General features: G+C 38.7%; 1 protein-coding gene across 11 annotated transcripts in view; it reads right to left on the bottom strand.

Annotated features, from left to right (window-relative positions):
• Positions 1–21287, bottom strand: part of DLG2 (discs large MAGUK scaffold protein 2) — a 1612020-nt gene that overhangs the window by 608456 nt on the left and 982277 nt on the right. For all 11 annotated transcript variants that reach the window (XM_006144952.3, XM_006144955.3, XM_006144956.1 and 8 more), the window contains one exon: positions 2720–2844. In XM_006144952.3, the coding sequence (XP_006145014.1) occupies positions 2720–2844 (125 nt within the window). The remainder of the gene's footprint in view (positions 1–2719; positions 2845–21287) is intronic.

Genomic DNA, 21287 nt, shown 5'->3' with positions numbered 1-21287 from the left:
TTCTCGCTTTCTGTCTCTCTGTCTCTCTCTGTCTTTCTGGCGAGCACACATGCCCTATAGCAAAAGCCTCTCAAAAGAGAAAAGAAAAAAAAGGAAAGGAAAAGAAAAAAGGAAAGAAGGAAAAGAAAAAAAAACAACAAGAAACAAAAGCAAAACAAAAAACTTGCCTCTTAACATTGTGAAGACTTACCCTCTGGGAGCTTCAGGCAGAGGCTGCATGATGGGGATTCCACCCCTGGGTGAGAGTTTAAATGAGTCCATCTCAAGCTTAGAGCCAGAATGGGGCTCAGGAGGAGAAGTTCCCCCCACTTATAGATAAAGAGAGTGGTTTAGAATGATGAATGTGGCCCACCAATTTCTGCATTATTCATTAACAAGTCTTTCTCTATGATTTAAAAGTGGAGCTTCTTAGCAAACATACTCTCCACCATGATTCCTAGAATTACACAGCACCTATTTCAACCTTGTCACTCTGCAGCATGCATATGTCCTCAATCTGAAAGTAATTCAGTCAATTCAGCTTGGAAAGTCTACTGACAAAACGCATGTACTTTATGTGGGAATGCCTTTCCTTGTAGATAGGAGATGCAGATGTACCTGAAAGAAATGTGATTCTCCTTCACAAGCTACAAAGACACAGCTGTCAAACGTAATCACCACATCAGAACAACTGGGTAAGAACAAGTCTTTGACTGCTTCTTAAGAAAAACAGCAAACTAGCTTATTTATGGTTAAAAAAAAGAAAAGAGAATTGAGGAAGGGCGATGGTGCTTACACTTCTACCACTTAGGTCACATTCCTCACTGTGGTTCCATGCAAGCTAAGCTCATTCTTGCCTACAGGACTTTGCTTGAACTACCTGACAAAGACTCTCCCCTTGAAATACATGAGTCAGGTTTCTCTGAGCTCTGTTCTCAACTAGGCTAGACCTTGGACTTTGTCTTTGGCCCACTTGTTTCAGCAAGAATCCTACTGGGTCAGTTTAAAGAAATCCCTTATCCTGGATCTGATCAAATTTCTTATCCCCTCTTCCCCACCTCAATAGCTTATCACCCTGGTCTGCTTTCAGTAAGAAACCTATTAAGTCCTTCTAGTTAGCATTTTCCTTACCTATGATGGTTTCTCTTAGTAATTTTCTATCCACAGACACCCATCTTACCCCCATACCCCTGCTCCTTGGCTATATCTCTTCACTTGCCCTTGTATTTAGAGTTAAATCCAAACTACCCCTCCAACTGCAAAACCATTGCAGTAATCCCTTTTGAACAGTTTTCCTTATAGTCTCTAAGTGTCACAAGTAATTTTTCTTTACCATACCTTCCCTATCTTCCTCCCTAACTATAATATTTCTTTTCTTTCTTCTTCTCTATTTATTCACTCATTTGAAAACTCAGCAAGAATTTACTGAGATATGGCTCTCTCTCTGTATGCATATATACATGTATATATGTGTATATATCATATATGTATGTATATATATAGATATATATGCATACACACAAATATATAAATTCATGTAACCTTCTTGGCCAGAAGGGATCTGCTATCTAATAAAAGCACTATTAAGAAAGTCAGGATGCATTTTTACATAGAAAAATAGAAAAATATGTCACGACTTTCCTGATGACCTAATAGGATGACCTTAGAGTACACTATTTCCCTGCAGGAAAATCTTCCTTTTTCCAACCATTTTAGCTCTTCAGCTAGTGTTCTGATCTCTAATAGCATTTTATGTTATTTATTATTATCCCATGTAAATGTTCTGATTTCTGAAAATTATCTTTAGGTTCTTTTTTTTTTATTGGAGAGGTTTTTGCTATAGGGCATGTGCACTCGCCAGAGAGACAGAGAGAGATAAAAAGTGAGAGATCACCCCTCAGGGGCATGGCCACGCCGCAATCCCTTCTCCTCCATTCTCCTCTTGGGATCTTAGGCATGCACACACTGCTGCCCAGTGTGAGTTTAAGCCACTGGGTCTGGGACTCGAACCACGGTCAACTACATGGGAGTCCAGGGACATAGCCATTATGCTAATTGCTGGTCCCTGTCTTTAGGTTCTTTAAAGAGAGCGGCCTGGCTCAGGCAGCTGCTCCTCTATCACTGAGCAGTATTTGGCTCCACTCCATCCAAACTCACTATGTTTTCTTTATCCAAATCAAGCTGATTTTCTTCTTTACCCTGGGAAAATGTGCTCTTTCTCTGTATTCCACTTAGACTTGTAGGGGTAGTGAAATCATAATATCCTTTAAGACCCAGACTAGAATCTTCCTATGGAATAGTTTTTCAGCTTTTTTAAACTCCTAGAGAAAGCCCTGTAAATAGTTTCTAAATCCACATAGTATCTGTAACATTACATTATTTGCTAATGCTTCCCATAGTATATGTATATAATAAATTATGTAATTTGCTCATTGGTTTATATTTTTATTCTTTCCAACTAGACAGTAGGTCTTATGAAAACAAAAGATACTTCTAAATCTCCTTCTCATGTGCCTGGTCCAATGCTGAATGTGATAGCCATCAACAAAACACAAATTAAATACTAGTTGACATTCAGTTAAGTATCAAGAGATCTGCAAAGTTACAAAAGAAGCTTGCTTTGACAAACTTCTCTTTCAAGTACAGAAATTGTGTACTTATTAGTCTTCAAAGGTACAAATATGTCTCACTGATGTATCAGATTTACTTTCCAAATAATTCTTACGTTTCAGATCTTTACCTGAGTCTGCCATCCTCTGCTGCAGCACCTCCCGGTATAATCTTCGTAATAAATATGCCAGGATCATCTCCAATGTGGGGATTATCTGTCCCTCCAGCAATACTGAATCCCAGCCCAGAATTCCCCTGTAGAAACAACAAGCAAATATTAAATGATGTGGCTGTCACCTAAAACCTAGTTCCCCTTGCACTTTGAATTATCATATTACTACTCAAATGGAAATCAGGTGATAAGAGGCTTGTAAGCAAAGCCATAAATTGCATGGTCAGCAGAGAAAGGAAGGTCAGGAAAAACACTAAGCTTGTCCCTGCTTTGCAAGAATTCAAGAGGCATTCTGCTTTTGTTTTGGGAACTTTAAGAAATTCCACTTTTGGGGGCAGATAGGTGGCATGGTGGTTAAGGGCACTGGACTCCCACATGGCCGAATGTAGTCATAGTCCCAGACCTGGCAGCTTGCTCTCTCACTCCCCCCAGCCCCCCTCTTGCTCTGTTGCTCTCTGATCAAACAAAAATAAATAAATTAATTAATTAAATTAAATATTTTTTTAAATTCCACTTTTTTTTTTTTCTCGAGAGGTTTTCACTATAGGGTGCGTACGCTCGCCAGACAGACAGAGAGAGAAGAGAGATGGAAAGCGAGAAATCACCCCCCATGGGGGATGGTCACGCCGTAATCCCTTCTCCTCCATTCTCCTCTCGGGATCTTGGGCACGCACACACACGCGCCCGGCGTGAGTTCTAAGCCACCGGGTCTGGGACGTGAACTGCGGTTGACTACGTAGGAATCCAGCGACATAACCATTACGCTAACTGCTGGTTCCCTAAATTCCACTTTTTAAAAAACATACAAATTTAACTGTATTGATTGTCATTTAAAGTTTGATTATATAAAACATAAAAATTTAGAAAATTAAACAGTTGAAATCAATAGCTTCACAGGCTCATTATAAAAATTAAAATAAAATAATTGCGAATTTTTTCAATATGAAACTATACATTCAATGAAATGACACCATCACCTAACAGAGCAATTACTTATTGATTATTTGTTACTTTTAGGGCCTAAACAAAGATTCTGAATAGTCATGTTCTTTGCTGTGTTTTTTTTTTATATTTAAATATTTCTCTACCTGTACTGAGTCAAGCTACTTGATCAAAATGTCTGAGTTGGTAAAGCATTTACCTTGATAGTAAAAGTCTTCCCATCCACAGTTACCACCTTCAAAGGAACTGACATTATAATAATGATGAAATCTACTAGTTTCTTTTGAACAAGAAATTCTACTTTTCTTTTTAAGAACTTTAAGAAATGTTTCCTTCACACTACAATTAAAAAATGAACATTATGATGTTGAAAATAAAAGCTTACAAATTGTATATGATGGAAAATGTAAGGAGTCATTAGAGTGTCAGTTGTGAGACTTACACATTCATAAAAAAAGAATGGAAAAGCACAAGCTGCATGGAAATATTTTATTTAATAGAATGGTGAAATTTGCACATTTTCTTTTTGTTAAATATGTTCCTATGTAACAAGGAATTTCAACTTCAGAAGGCAGGTTTCTCTTCTAGAGTCTTAATACTCATGAGCTATTTTTCAGTAATAAACAGGCTTTAATTTAAAATAGCAGTAGACAACGCATGCAATACTGCTATGGCATATAAATATGAGTAGCTTATATTCTATAAAGTTTTGATACCTACTCCTAGATTATAGTAATTGGCATCCGATGTACATATATTCTTCAAAAATTTGTGTGTAAAGCATAATTAAAAGGCCTCCCTAAATCCACAGACCACTTTATTTAATGTATTTCATACTTGCAGTTTCTTTTTTAACCTCCACTTTCATGATGTAGCTAATGTTTCTATAGTTGTATTTTGATTTCTTTCTAATTTACATGATATTTTAAGCCTTTTATGTCCAGAGAGAAAGTCTTTGTGATTATCCATTTTAAATGGCTAAATAATATTTTATCATCTATCATCATTTATTTAATCAGTACTATCACTGGATAGTTCTCTATATACTTTTACAACAAATATAGCTTATTAAATTCCTGAATTCCTAATCACTTAAGTTCCACTCCTGAGTAAAAAGATATGAGGACTAGGAATTTAATAGTTAATCCAGGGAAATTAATTAGGGCACTCAGTCAGAAAAGTTCAATGTCAATATAAGATCAGTCATAGCATTATACCACTGCAAATGTCAAGGTAATGTTTAGCAATTTTTATTTAATCACTTAATAAAACTGAATTCCAAAGGTTTTTTTTTTTTCCTCTCCCACAATTGTACATTTATACTGAAAGGATGAAAAGAATATAGTTTAGCCATGACAAATAAAACCCCATTTCTTTTGACATATTTTTAAATTCTGGTTGCTCTTTGAAAAATTTTAGTGTTTACTGAAACAGGTATTACTTATTAGCAGTCACATAATCAAGAGTTTATTTAATATTTATTAGACTCCAACTCTGTACCTGGACACAGACTAAGCCTCGACCTATAGATGTGAATATGTCAGTTTCTGAGATATGAGAAGGAGAAATGCAGATTGTAAAAATGGCTGTGAGGGAAACCAAACACTGTGACTTGGTGACACAGAGAAGAACACAGAAGGAAGAATTCACGTAAAATCCCTGAGATTAGAAAGATATGCCAGATCCAAAAAACATACATAAGGTTGGAACAAACAAAGCAAAAGGCATCAGATGGGATAAGTCTTAACTTTGAAGTTCCTAAGAGCAGAGTGCATTGGAATTCATTTTGGGTCTTAAGTACCTGTTGAGACCAATAGCTCTAGCACTACTGGTGGACCACCAAGTTACAGACTCTAACGCTACAGAGATGAAAAACATTTCTGCTTTGATGGGGAATCAAGAGAGCAGAAAATGCAGTGAAAACTTGGCATCGTGTGAAGGTACATTTAATGTACTATAATTTTAACTGTATATAGCCGTGTGGACTGCATTTAGGTGATTTATGAGGGAACTTCTTTAAGATCCAGAAGTTCTGGAAGGAAAGAATGAGAATCTGAGTTTCCTTACAGTTGACTAGCCGCTGCCCCCCCTCACCCACTCAAGTTCAAGTGTTGAGTCATTGTAATAGGATTAGGGTGAAAACACAATCTAGTTACATAGTGAAAGGTGAGGTTTTGGGAAAGAGATTAGTGACTGGCTATTCAGGGTGGGCTCTGACTGAGTCCAGGTAGATTTATAAAAAGAGAAAATAAGGCAGGTTGGGACATACATGGGACATACACCATGTCTCCTGGTCCTGGCCCAGGCTGTGATGCAGCCAGGAGCACTCCACCAGAGAGGACCCCTGGACCTCGGGCCTACAAGCCAAGAGTTAAATAAACTATCATATTTATAAACCACCCAGTTTCAGGTATTTCCTGTTATTTGCAATGGAACAAACAAAAACAAGCATTTTCAGTGTAATTTGGGTCTAGCTCCAAGAACATCAATCAGAGTATATTGCTTTTACAAGTTGGCACTTTAGGTATACTAATTTCTTGATTAATGAGAGCAAAGATGAAGGCAAACACGTTGCCCAAATGCTTTCTCCTGATAATATCAATATAGTTAGAGGGTATGCAAAACTTGGTTGTTTGAGAAAAATATTCATGATCTAGCTCTTAACCTTGTCTATTTTATTTAAAGGTTACACGTTAGCCCTTAGAAATGCTGAGCTGATAGCTTTCCTGAACAAGCTACAGTTTACTTATCTCTTGGTCTTTACTCAGGCTGTTTTTACTACCAGAAACTTCCCTTGTCTAGTCCAGTTCTCATTTGATAAGATGTGGCTCAGACGGCATCTTTTCTAAGCACTGTTCAGGGATCACCCCAACCCCACCTTACTGGGTAGGTCACTCTTCTGTATTTTTGTAGATTTCTATGCTTATCAATCTCATGCACCATGCTACTTTGTAGTTATCTATTTCTCTCTTTCCTCCAAACTGAGTTTGTAGAAGGCAGGAACTGAGTAGTATTCATCTTTGTGTTTTTGGTGCCTTGTCTGACATACAGTATTGTCAATAAATATTTGATGAATGAATGGACAGACAAAACCTATTGACAATCATTTATGCCCTAAAGGCAAGACTCAAAAAGGACAAAACAGGAGTCCACAATGAGCTGAGGAATGCAATGTAGAAGCAGAAGACATTTTGCTCTGAGTTGCTTCAAGAACGCAAAGTGGAAAGCTTGGGTCTTCAAGCTGTGGCTTGGCTAAAGGATGAAGGATGGGACAGAACGATTCAAATTGGGGACATGCTGTTTCGAAAAGGAGGGAGGGTTCTTTACTCAGTAGTAACTCGCTATTCGCTGGGCGTGAGGGACCTTGTCATCTACTGAAGAGTTAAACCAGATGACTTTAAATGAGTCTTTTGGGATTTTGGCTAAATATAGGAAAACAGCTCTTGCTGACAGAAAAAAGAATGGTATTCTGTGAATCGATAGATCCTTGAAGTAATAGCTTTGATAACAAACTAACAACATGTAAGCACCGTGTTTAGAACTGACTACAATAAAGAGACTGGTAGATCTGACATTTCCTAATGTTCATTTCCCTGCCCCCAAACTCACTCTGAGAGAAAGAATGAACGGGTTAGGGAATCTACCGTGAAAAGAGGTAGGCAGAGACAGTGTAATTTGCCCTGTATTTCTGATTCTAAGGATTTCCCCAGCTTTTGTGTTTTATTTAAGATAAGTCTTCAAGCTGGGTCTGGCCAGTCACCATTGTTCCTTAGAAGAGGCTCATTTGAATTCAGCTAAGGAAATTATTTCAAGTGCCTTCCCACCTCCCCTTATTTTTCTTCCCCAGCTTTCCCTTTTAGGCCTTTGCTACTAGCCAGCAACATGCAGCAGAGAGAGGGACAGATAAAAAGTGGCAGTGAAATTGCTGCCTGCTGTTCTCCATGGCTGAATCACTTCAGGCCTCTGACAATCATCCCAGAGCCTGCCAGCTGCAGGGGCAGATCTCATCTTCTCTCTCCTGTGAGCAGCAACCTCCCCACGTGGATAGGCAGACCCCTGGCTGACACACTACATCCTGAAAACTGTGACTAATTACTTGAGTGTTGACCGTTGGCCCAGTCAATGGAAACTCCAGCACGCCGTGCTGGTAAGGGTAGCCTCTGTGCAGAGTCTTGGGTGGGCTGTTGTGTCCTTGCAGTGGGGCAGATTTCATCTGTGCTCAATGTGGCTGGCATGGACCAGTCCTCCTGGTTCCCATCCTGAACACCAGTGACTCTCAAGAGCACAAGCCCATTCACTAGCCAAATGATACTTCTGTACAGGCCATTTTCTCACAGAAAAGGAATCACTTAAAAGGAGATGCTTTGCCATTTAACTGATGGTTACAAATATAAATACAATGTCCTCAGGAAGTTCCTCTTTTGTTACAAGTTTATTCTTGAATGAAAATTACTCTCCAAAAAGAAGAGGAAAATACATAGTGATATCGTAATTATATGACTTTTTATAATAGTCTACTGACAAAGAATTTCTTTGATTTTTAGAATTTAAGGTCTACTTTAAAATAACTGTTTGATCTATCTGGTAATTCAGTTTTAGGAAGACAGCCTAAATAAATAATCAGAGATGTTTTCAAAGATTTGCATTCAAAGGTTTCTTATAGCAACATTTTCCTAACATTCAAAAATTAAAAAAAAAACAAACCAAAAAACCCACAACTGAAAACAACATATACACAGTGGAGAAATGGTTAAAAATACTGTGGTATATCTACCTGAATGGGGAATATTTCTGGAATCATTAAAATCATAGTGCTGTGTAATAATAGTGGTAAATATTTATCATATAAATGTAAGTGAAAAAAGTATTTGCAATTTAATTACAGTATGATTGCCATAGAAAATATTTTTAAAATAGCTTAATAAGAAAATTACTAGTTTTAATTAAAAAAGTAATGTTGCTTTAAAAAAAAAATGGGCTTTGAGAATCATGCCAGGCATGTTTGTGTACTTGCTGAGAGGAGAATGGAGAAGGGACTGGGGCATAGCCATCCCTCCTGGGGTGGGTGGGGGGGAGTTCTCACTTTCCCTCTCTCTGTCTCTCTCTGGTGAGCACATACACCCTACGACAAAAAACCTAAACAACAACAACAACAAAAATAGTAAGTTCCAGACACATTTTGTTCCTCTATCTAGAATTTTTTAATACTGAACTGCCATCCTGCCTCACATCCTACCCTTCTTCTACTCTTTTCATCATTGTATCCTAGATCTTTTCTTGCTTTTGCTGAAAATTTTTAACCTTCTTATTTTCTTTTCTCACATTCAAAAAATTTCCTTCTATCTTCCTGGGAGAGTTCAGTGTCAGCCATAAGGTATCCTGACCTGACCGTCCCTTTAATACCCTCACATAACTTGACCTTACGCACTCATGTGAAGCAGTGAGCACTGCTTCATCTCTGCAATCCCGAACCCTGAAATCCTTTCATACCCATAAATCTTGTGAGTGTATACCTCCCTCTACCCACGGCTGAGTTACTCTTTATCAAAAACAAACCTTCACTTGCTCGTATGTCAGAGAAGTTTTACAAGTGGTGTGTGTGTGTGTGTGTGTGTGTGTGTGTGTGCATGTGTGTGTGTGAAGCAAGATATATTTATAAAGAAAAATGAAAGGTGGAGTTACTCAAAATGACAAAAGAAAAAGGTTTATAATTCTGATAATGGAGTGGAAAGCACTAATAAATTAGGAAGACATACTACTGAACTTTTATATGTATATAGGCCGCAGGTCAAGAATATGCTTAATTGGCAATTAGTCTTTATATTGGGAATAAAATAGTTAAAAGTAGAGTTGAGTATGTATCTCATCTACAGGGTAGAACCACTATTCAACTGTTATGGTTCATTGCCATTTTGAAACAGGGCCTACTGCTGAATGATTTTTTTCTTTTTGCTCCTGGAGGAAAGTCAGAAATAAAATTTTCTGAAGTAAAAATCATATGTACTAGGCTATATTAATCCAGGTTCCTTGAAAGGAGATGTCAAGACAGGATTAAATGTTGAAATATTATTAAGGGAAATGCCTGTGAGAGAATGCAGGGAAGAAGCCAGGAGAGGCTAGAAGGGCCATTGTGTCACCATGCAAGCGTGTTCACTGTCTCCAGGGAAGGAGAGAAAGAGGGAAGGTGGCTGGAAGCATGCTAAACTGCTATCCAGTTCATCAGAGGAGCTCATTTTTTCTCAAAGGGTCCCACACTGAATAGTCGGACAGCAATTGGTCACTGGCTCAGAGAATCTCTGGGACTGTATGGCTTTGGGGCAAACTCCAGGAGAGATTTCAGATTTCAGAGAGGAGCAGCTGGATTCTTGGTGAACAAGGCTCTCAGTAGTCGGAAACCTGTGTGGCACATTCTCATGATTGCCACATGGTTCAACATGGTGAAGGTGAAAGAAAACACATCTGCAAGCCAGAGATATACTCTGAGGGTCACCATTCTGTCACCTGCTCACTGTTTCCTGAACTATCTTGGAATTTCTCTAGTAGCCTTATATGTCCACACAAAGAAAAATGTTTGACTCAGGTAGGTCTCTTTCCCCTTAATTTTTTCCTGTATATAATTCTGAAACCAGTTCACAATTCATTTTGCATGCATATAGCATTGCATGGTTTACATGTTTACTTTCCTTATTCTATTGTATGGATTCAAAGTATCAAAATGTATTTATTTTCTATAACAGTATCATGCAGCATTTATATACTATAAGAATTGAATAAATCCTTGCATGCACTGAATTGAACTCAACTGCTTCCTCTTCAGGAATGCTTCTCTTCTTCTCTACTGAATTCTTATTAAATATCAAACTCCATCTCAACTGCTGCGATTTTTTTTCCTCCCACTGTTTCAGGCAAATGTGATTGCCCTCCCCTCTGCGTTTCTACCTGCCTTCATTCATAATAGGAATAGCACACAAAGTTACTTGGATATGCCATTCTCTTTCTCTAGATTCTCAGCTTCTGGAGATCAGGGGCCTCTACTGTATTTGGAATTGTATTTCTCTGTCAATCCAATTGTATTTCCAGCTCTCAGTCCACCTTTCTATTTCCACTGCCTCCACCCAAGCTGATTTCCTCATTTCTTATTGAACAGTGTATTAAAAACCCCCAGCATTTGAGAATGACCATGTTATACACCATTTCATAGTCCAGGCATGGTGGTATACACCTGCAGTCCTCTCTGGGAGGCTGAGGCAGGATGACTATGACAGCAAGACTCTGTCTAAAAGAAAATATATATATATATATACCTTTTCTTTTGATTCATTGTGTTCCAAAAGTATAATTTTCCCATTTTCTCACAAATCACCAACTTAAATACTTTTGCTATTTTTTCCCCCTTATTCCAAATCTTTTGAAAACTACCGACTGTTGAATGAAACAATCACTTCTTACCCTCTACTGAACCATGGGGATTAAAAGCAAAAAGGCCAGTTCTCCAGAGTTTTCTTTTCTGGCAGTGTACATTTATTCTTTCTTTATAGTGTCTCTTTGCAACACTGCAGGTTCTTACTCCCTATAGCCATAAGCTTGTTTCCCCTAAAAACATCTTTTCTTTAAAACAGTAATGAGAGAATGACCAATTGTGACTCCGAGTTAACAAACCATCATCTCACACCCTCTACCTCTCCCAGTCTTAACTAGATCAAGAGGGACGGAAATGGACACTTCCTATTACCTATTTGAAAGCTGTAGCATAAGCTCCCCCCAGGCCTGATATGACTTAATTTTTATAGAGACTGCTTTCTTTACTAAAAGACACTGTACATAAATTCATGAGCCATACCAGCACCCCTGCGGCTTATGAATCCAAACTCCTTTGAGCCTACCATTGTAACTGGTCTTTAAATCTGTTGGTTGGTATCCAAACAATCCTAACTTCAGAATGCTGTTCATAAAACCATGCAGGAAAAAGAAATAGTTTCTGGGAGCAGAAAAACTTAATAGTCTGCCACAAGCACGTGTTGAGAGGGGATGTGTGGGTGGCCAAAGGCAGTTCCCGTGCACCCGATACTCCTCGGCAGTCTGTTTGCTTCCTTCACCACTCCGAGGACTGGGGCTGATATCACAGTTCTACTCATGAACACCTGTCTTCTCTTTGACTTCGTCTTTTATCCCTGTCCTTCTCCCTTACCAAGCTCCAACCATTATGTCCCTGTGTATGTTTCTCCAACGCTTCAAGTTTAATTCTCCTGTGGGACTTTGTCCGTGCTTTGGTATCTACCAGCAGGACGTTTACAGTCTTTTCGTTCTATAGCTCTCAGCCCAACCCTGACTACCATCAAACTATTCTATTACCCTAAATTATCCTTTTATTTTCTTCATATCATTTGTCACCACCTAAGCTTATTTTGTTTATTTTTGTTTGTTTGATGATGATGATGATGATGATTTTGTTTTTTTTTTGTTTTAGCTTTTTGCCATAGTGCACATGTGGCAAGGGAGAGAAAGAGAGAAAGTGAGAAACCATCTCCCAGGGGGAATGATCACACTAAAAATCCCTTCTCCTCTATTCTCCTCTTGGGATTTTGGGCATGCATACACATACGATTGGTGTGTTTTAAACTGCCAGGTCTGGGATTCAAACCATAATCGACTACAGGGAGTCCAGTAACATAAGCATTACACTATCTACTAGTCCCTCTCCCCATACCTTTTTTTTAAACACTTTTTTATTTGTTGTGATTTTCAAGCTGCCTAGTCTGGGACTCAAACCTCAATTGACAATGTGGGAATCTAGCACCTTAACTATCACATCACCTGCTGGTCTGGCATGGTTTTCAGGCTGCCAAGTCTGGAACTTGAACCATGGTCAGCCATGTGGGAGTCCAGCACCTTAACCATCATGCTACCTACTGGCCCCTAGCTAATTCTTATTTATAACTGGATTACTTCCCACTACTCTAATGGGAAGAATAGAAGTTTTGGAACTGACAGAACAGAGTTTGGTTACTCCTATGGTGTCCACTGAAATTCATGAGCTGGAAACTTAATCCCCAATGCAAAAGGGTTGGAAGGTGGGTCATTTGAGGAATATTCGGGTCATGAGGGTTCCATCCTCATGGATGGATTAATGCTGGCATATTAAGTTGTTGGGAAAGCCATGGCACATTTTTGCATATAAAAACATGGAAAAACATGTCATGACTTTCCTGACAACCTAAATAATAAAAGAGATTGCTAAATGGAGTTTGCCTTTCTGCTTCCTGCCATGTGAGAACACAGAGTTTCTCTCCTCTGGAGGATGTGGCATTGGAGGTGCCATTTTAGAAGCAGAGAGGTGCCCTCACTAGAGACTGATCTTCCAGAACTTTAATCTCAGCCTCCAGAACTATGAGAAATGAATTCCTCTTTTTTTTTTTAAAGAAAAAAGAATTATGTTATTGAACTTTATTTATTTATTTTAATTTGACCAGAGAGTGACAGAAGAGACAGAGAGAGAAAGTAAGAAAGCAAGCTGCCAGGTCCAGGACTCAAACCATGGTCATCCACATGGGAGTCCAGCGCCCTTAACCACCATGCCACCTGCCAGCCCTGAATTCCTGTTCTTTTTAAGTTACCCCATCTGTGGTACTTTGTTATAGCAGCATAAATGGACTAAGACAATCCCTGAGTTTACCTATTAAGTAAAGGTTAGTTCCTTCATGTTTCTGGGTCTTAGTTTTTTCATTTGAACATAGGGATTGACTATTTGTGGTGGGGCAGTGAGGACACAATGCTCTGCAATGCTGGCACTATATGACCAGGTCCTGGGTTTGTGTCCTGAAGTCTCACTGTGCATGCTGGGGGTGTATGCATGCCTGAGGTCTGGTCTGGTTGAGGGTGGGGAGAGGATGATAGTGTGAAATCCTGTTGAGAGTGCTTCCTTCTCTCTGTCTCCTTCTCTCTTAAGGAAGAATAAGTAAACACACACACACACACAAACAAAACAACAGTGACTGCTCGAGTACTGTGAAGGATGTGGCTTTCTAGTGAGAAAGCAGCCAATACTGTTTGGCACATAAAAGATACAAAGTACATTACTGCCTGCTTGATCTAAATACTTGTTGTATGCATACAAGTAACACTTGGGCTCTAATGTCACAGAAATACCACCTTGGGAGGGACCTGGAGACACAGACAGACAGACACACACACACACAGACACACACAGACTTAATGACATGAAATGTTGTATTATGTATGCTACATGCTAAATGAATGTCAAAGGGACAAGAGAAACTTTCATCGGCTCCCCACTGCTTTGAGAATAAAGTCTGGATTTATTTAGCATAAAATTTATGGTACTTTGTGATTAAATTTCACCTTGGTTTTTTTCAGCCCTCATGTCTCACTGGTGTTTGCAACCTAAATGTCACCCAAATCACACCCGCCACTCACTACTCACTTTGCTCTATATCTCTCTATATATCTGTAAATAGATTCCTGATAAATCTTGCAGCTTTGTTCTTATCTTTCCCTTTCCTTTTATTCAAATTCTCTCTGCCCAGAGCCAGAATTAATTGTCATTTGCTTTGAGAAGTCATACTTGATCTCATACCACCCCAATCCTTAGAACTAAAAGCAGTTGCTCCCTTTTCTAAGGTCCCAGAGCATGGTGGTTATTTCTTTCCTTAGGCACTTTCTACCTCCAACTTTGTTTGGAATATGTGAGCATTCGCTTTATCTTTTAGCCTAATCTTTGAGAACATGAGATCAGGAATTGTCTTTTGTTTGTCTTTGTGATCCCCAAAGCCCTATGCACATAATAGGTATACCCAAAGTTGTTTTAGTTAGATAAACAAAAGAATTAATCAAAAAGTGAATTAACAACAACAACAAAAAAATCCAAGAGCCTCTGTTCTTTGTCTGGGTCTTTCAGCTTAAGTCTGGGTTCTTTCTCATCTCCTTTCACTCCTCCTCCCTATTCCTACGAATAGTTTTCCAAACACAATCATGCTATTTCCACCTCCATAGCTTCTTCCCTCATCTGTCTAAACTTGGCTAAGCATCATCTCCTCTGACTCACCAGTTGAATTTAGATAGGCTTTCTTTGTGTTTCTAGAGTATATTAAACTTGCATTGATCACATTTTCAAAGAATTATTTAATTTTATTTATTATTATTTTTAAATTTGCTATAGGGCATGTGCACTCACCAGAGAGAGAGAGAGAGAGAAAGACAGACAGAGAGAGAGTGAGAGAGAGAGAAAGCTGCTGGGTGCAGGACTAGAACTGCATTTGGCCATAAGGAAGTCCAACACCCCAACCACCATTCTACCTGCTGGCCCCACTGTATATATTTTAAAATTGGGTTTAAAAGAAAGGAACTCTATTAATTTACCTTAGGAACATCTTTAACCATGATGGTCCCTAGTTAAGTATGCAATAAGTATTTGTTGAATAAATAAATGCAAACTTAATTTTTATTGACATTACCATGTTAGGCATGTTATAGTTTTTTTTTTTTTTAATCTTGGTTATTACTTAAACTAATATACTTAAATACCTGATTCTTTCTCTTTATTCTTTCCTCTACCAGTTACAAAAGATTAAGCAGTTCACCTTTTGAGGAAGAAAAAACTTGCTCAGTCTCCTGCTGCATCAAGAGCAACATTAAAGTAATGGTTTGCCCAATAGAAGCCTGAGGAACTAATTCACCTCCGTGGTTCTCCCTTACCTCCCTAATCACAAGGAAAATTGAATCAGACTTTTAAAGAAAATGAGGCTTGAAATCTACTTCCTATTTCTCTTAGAGTCCTCTCTCATCTGAGAGTAAAGTCCTGCCTAAATCATGTTTCTCTAAAGAACTCATATTTGACAAAGGATTTAAGAACACAATAAAAAACATTTAATTCTCAGCATCAACTCTAGAGTATTTCTACATCTGAAGGTAAAGTAAATAAACTGAATTGGAGTGCAGCAGAGAGGTATATATTTCTTTTAGAAGGTACTTAACTATTACTGAATTAAACAACAAAAAAAGATCTTTCTGGTTCTTCATCCTTTCAACAGCAAAAGCAAGAAGATGGAGTATTTATTTTCTTCTATTTTGCAGGGAACATAAATTTTATTTTCATGACATGGGCACCAAAAAGATATTTTCCAGTCACTTCTTTGGTGCCCTACAGGATCTTTCAGACACTGAAGTCCAAGGGTAAGTAGAGCTGAGAAAACAGTGGCCTATCATTGTGCTTTAGGCAGGTTAATAATTCTCATTCAGGCAAAAATATGTCTTGCTACATTCCGCCACTTTCAATCCTTTGTGAATGCACTTCAAAAGCACAACGTGTTTATAAAGCACTCTAATATCTGCCACATCACCATAAATGATAGACCATCTTTCAGAGTATTAGCTTTGACCTCAAGCAAATTATGCAATAACACTTCTTTGAGAGTTTTTGTGCATGTAGTTCCTTCTCTCCCAGAAGAAACAACTACCAGATGGCTAAAGTGACAATCTCAGAAAAATAAAATAAAAGTTGAGTTGAAAACAGCAGCTTCTTTAGAAGGTCAGGGTACAAATCTCTGATAGTAAAGCACAACACAGTGTTTTAGAGAAAAATCCTCATTACTCAAAGGCCGCTATTTCACAGGTGCTTCATGTTGCATGCCAGGTGTCGATAACCTGCCTGAGGACATATTGCTTTCTCATCCTAGGATGAGTGGCAAAGATTTTAACCACCATGGCAAAGGAGGAATGGATAAGATGTAAATAAGGGTTTTCAGCTTCTGCCACAAATTTATGTATATATGAAGGTCATATAAGAAACCTGTATAGGGACTAGCAGTTGACATAATGGCTATGTTGCTGGACTCCCATGTAGTCAATCGCAGTTTGAGTCCTGAACACAGTGGCTTAAACTCATGCCAGGCAAGTGTGCATGCGTGCCCAAGATCCTGAGAGGAGACTGGAGGAGAAGGGATTGCGGCGTGGCCATTCCCCCGGGAGGTGATTTCTCACTTTCTGTCTCTCTGTCTCTCTTGGTCTTTCTGGTGAGCGCACACATCCTATAGCAAAAACTTCTCCAAAAAAAAGAAAGAAAGAAAGAAATAAAACTGTATATATCTCACATATTAGTATATTCTTATATTTTATATGTTAATATACACACAAACCACAATGAAATACAATCATAAATATATTTGTATACATCTGATACTGACTTGCCATCTTGGGATGTTTTAGAAGATTCCCTTAGAAGATACTAGTGGGATAATGTCTTATTCAGTAGAGACATTTTGTAATTTGTTGATGCAAAGCCCTTTTTTCCATACTCAATTCTCATGGCAGGCCTGGACAGTGTCCCTTCTGTTAGCCAGTGTTCAGACAGTATCTGGATGAAAGAGAGAGTCTGAATGGCAGGCTAGAACATTAATTCAATTTTTCATTCACTCACTCATTTATTTATTATTATCTATTTTTTTTGAGAGTTTTTTGCTTTAAGGTGCATGTGCTCGCCAGAAAGCATAGACAGACAGAAAGAAATCACTCCCCCAGCGGGGATGGCCACATTGCAATCCCTTTTCCTCCATTCTCCTCTCAGGATCTTGGGCACTCATGCACACGTGCCCGGCATGAGTTCAAGCCACCAGGTATGAGACTCAAACTGCGGTCAGCTACATGGGAGTCTAGCGACATAGCTATTACGCCAACTGCTGGTCCTGCTATTCTTAAATACACATTTAAAATCTGTTTTTTCTTTTCTTTTCTTTCTTTTTTTTATGGAGAGGTTTTTGCTACAGGGCACATGTGCTCGATAGAAAGACATAGAGAGACAGAGAGACAGAAAGCGAGAAATAACCCTCCAGGGGGGATGGCCACGCTGCAATCCCCTCTCCTCCATTTTCCTCTTGGGATCCTGGGCATGCACGCACATGCGCCTGGCGTGAGTTTTAAGCCACCGGGTCTGAGATGCGAACCTCAGTCGACTACGTGAGAGTCCAGCGACATAGCCATTACTCTAACTGCTGGTCCCCATGGTGGTAGAATTCTTAGGCAGGGCTTGGAAATTTTGTTTGGAGTATGTCACTTTCCCACTGACCTGCATTGAAGCCAGTTTGCATTCTGCTACTACTTTCTTAATCCTGACATAATTTACCACCATAAAATCTACAGCTCTTCCCATTTTGTCTGGTGAATTATGAGAGCAGTGAGGCCAGTTCAACTTATCCTGTTATTCTGTGCCTAGCTCTACCTCTGAATTAACAGTGATGACAAGATGTCAAAGAAGTTTTGGAAGACAGAACTGAAAACGGGTATAGGTTGGACAATAATATGACATAAAGCCCCTTTTAAAAGAATGACTAAGGTTTCTATAAGTCTCATCTGAGCACCCAGCAATATATGGCAAAGCCAGGGACAACAGTAAATATATGTTGAGTTCATGATTATTGAGGTTCATGTTTTTAAACAAAAATTTGATGTCATTGTTTTAGAATGAACTGTTGCATTAGGTCTTAACACATCAGACCAAACCAAAATGGAGTCACTTATGCTAAGCACTACATAATCAAACTGAAGTTTTTAGGAAGCAGGTAGGTCTCAGAGCAGACTGTTTAAAAATTTTTTTCCCCACGAACAAAGGTGAGTCCAGTCTACCTGAGTCAGCAAAATAAAGAAGCCTCCCCTGCTTTTTTTCTTCCCCCAAGAGATTTTTTTGCTAAAGGGTGTATATGTTTGATGGAGAGACAGAGAGAGACAGAGAGACAGAAAGCCAATCCCTTCTCTTCCATTCTGCTTTTGGGATCTTGGGCACACATTCACACATGCCCAGCTTGAGTTTAAGCTGCAGGGTCCAGGACTTGCAACATAGTCGACCACGTGGGAGTCCAGCACTTAACCATGACAACATCTGCTGGTCCCATAGTCTCCTTTGCTTTAACTCTTACAAAAAGTAACCTGAAATGATCTGATGTTAATCATCATATTTTTTTTCTATTTTTCTGTTTTCTTGTTCTCCACTTATAAAACCATGCTGTTGTCCAGTAGGAACTCTCATTCTACTTTATAGAAAGGAAACTACCCTGATTCCTGAGTCACAAATAAATGCCAATTAGATGTATAACTAAATTTTTGTTATTTTGTCTTTTCATAATGGATAGGGGTAAATAGTTCTTAGGAGTGAAAAAGGGGAGCAATGGAAAAGGGAAAGAACTGGAAATCTGAAAAACATCTTATTTCTTCATGGGTCTCAACAGGGCTGCACTAGGCCCATGTTAAAATAGTTCAGTGTTAAGAGTCCGGCATGCATAATGTCATTTGCTCCTCACAGTAACTCTATGAAACAGGCACTGTGCACTAGAATTTAAACCTAGACTGTCTGGTTCTAGAGAGTACCCACATCGCTATACTGATGGCTTTCAGAGGAACCTCAAATGATGTAGGGGTGATTCCTTGTGAGGGCCGAGAATGAGAATCTGCTCCATGACTCTTCTATCACCTGGTGGTTTGTTGGCAATTTTGGCCTGGCATATGTATTACCCTAATCTCTACATTTAGTCACATGGATATTCTCTTGTGAGCAGGCCGTCTCTGTGTCTAAATGTCCTCTATCTAAAAGAACATCTATCACATTGGATTAGGGTCCATCTTCACTTGATCATCAGCAAGGACCTTATTTTCAAATAAGGTCATATTTGGAGGTAATAGGGATGAGGACTTCAACATCTTTTTGTAGGGGCATAATTCAAACCATAACAACTCTTAACATCTAACTACTCTTAAATGTTTGTTGGGCTGTTGATTTTAGGTCATCCCCTTCAATGTTCACTCAATGAAGGTAGGAATATTTTGCGTATTGACTGTTGTATCCCCAGGGTATAAAACTGTGTTTGTACACAGAAGGTATTTAAGAAATATGTGTGAGATGAATAAACTATAAGCCATTTGGTGGGTATAAAGAACTGAATAGTTCAGACCAGCAGATGGCATAATGGTTACATTGCTGGACTCCCAAATGGCTGACTGCAGTTTGAGTCCTGGACCCAGAGGCTTGAAACTCATGCCAGGCTGTGTGCGTGCATGCCCAAAATCCAGAGAGGATAATGGAGAAGGGATTGCAGCATGGCCATCCCCTGGGGGGCTGAATTCTTGCTTTCTGTCTCTGTTTCTCTCTGGTGAGCGCACATGCTCTATAGCAAAAATCTCTCCAAAGAAGAACTGGCTAGCTAAGAAGTAGATGTGAGATATTAAATCAGTTGTTGGGACCCAGATCAAAGAAAGCCTTGTGTTATCTACACAGTTAGAAATCTGTCTGGTTAGCTGTATTCTAGCACTGCTTATTAAAAAAAATGGCCTGCTTTCCTGTGCTTAGTTTTCTCAATGTGTATTTTATTGGAACATTTCTCTTGTTAATGTACTGTGGTTTAGTGATTTAAAAATGATAAGACATTTTTACATTACTGACTTCTCACATAATCCTATGTTATCATATAATCCTGTTATGCCATCTACTTATAAGTTTGGTATTACTTACACATTTCAAAACAGCTCTTTGCCATTTACAAGCTTACTTGTCACAAAACATCCCTCCTGCTAGAAATGTGGATAACATATATATGACCGGGTAAATCTGTTTTTACTTTCCTTTTCTCTGTTAGTTTTTTTATTATTATTAATTTTGTCAGTTTACGTTGGATTTCACTCTAATGTATTCAATATCTGCCCCCTTAGTTGAACCGTGGGATGAGAAGCTGTAGTCTTTGGCTAATTGGATCAATCACACATTTAATGGCAATACAAGCTTGATTGATGTAATCAACTGAGGTTGTGCAGCTGTAAACCAGGGATCAAAGGGAGGAAAAAACAATACAAAAAAACAAACAGACAAACAAAAAACAAGCAATAGCAGTTGAAAGAACGTGTGTGGATTTTAAAAGTACTTCTCCTAACTTCAGAGTTCAACATGCAATTTGTGAAAGAGATCACCTTTTTTGGGGCATGTTCTGCTAAAGGCTTTTAAGCTGTCAATTAGTGTTCTTAAAAGCAGTCTTTTTATTTTAGCTTAATGACCCTGAACCCAGTGAAAGTCATTCAATCTACTTGCAGAAGAAAATGAACTGAAACAGTATACTGAATGGGTCAAACAAAATGTGTTCAAGGGACCTCCATAGGTTTTCATTTACAGTGTTTTTTCTTTTCTTTTTTTTTTTTTTTTTCCAGGATGACTAAAGAGATAATATTTAGATGCAATTAACGAACTCAGCACTTTAGGGCTAGAAGAAAGTCAGGGAAAGACCAAAGAAGTCATCTACTGAACACTATTTGTTCAGAGGCTGGGTAAGGAATACAGGCTCAAAGAGTGAGGTGATATCTCTTAAACTTTTTTTTTTGTTTGTTTGTTTTTGTTAAACTTTTTTATAGACTTTTTTTTTTTTTTTTTTTTGAGAGAGATTTTCACTGTAGGGCGCGTGCATTCACCAGACAGACAGAGAGAGACATAGAGACAGAAAGCCAGAAATCCCCCCCCAGGGGGGATGGTCACGCCGCAATCCCTCCTCCTCCATTCTCCTCTCGGGATCTTGGGCACGCACGCACACGCGCCCGGCGT

Source organism: Tupaia chinensis, unplaced genomic scaffold (genome assembly GCF_000334495.1).
Source record: "Tupaia chinensis unplaced genomic scaffold, TupChi_1.0 Scaffold000139_1, whole genome shotgun sequence".
NCBI classification, from domain to species: Eukaryota; Metazoa; Chordata; class Mammalia; order Scandentia; family Tupaiidae; genus Tupaia; species Tupaia belangeri.
The sequence above is the reverse complement of the archived record's forward strand: the minus strand, read 5'-3'. Positions and strand labels throughout refer to the sequence as shown.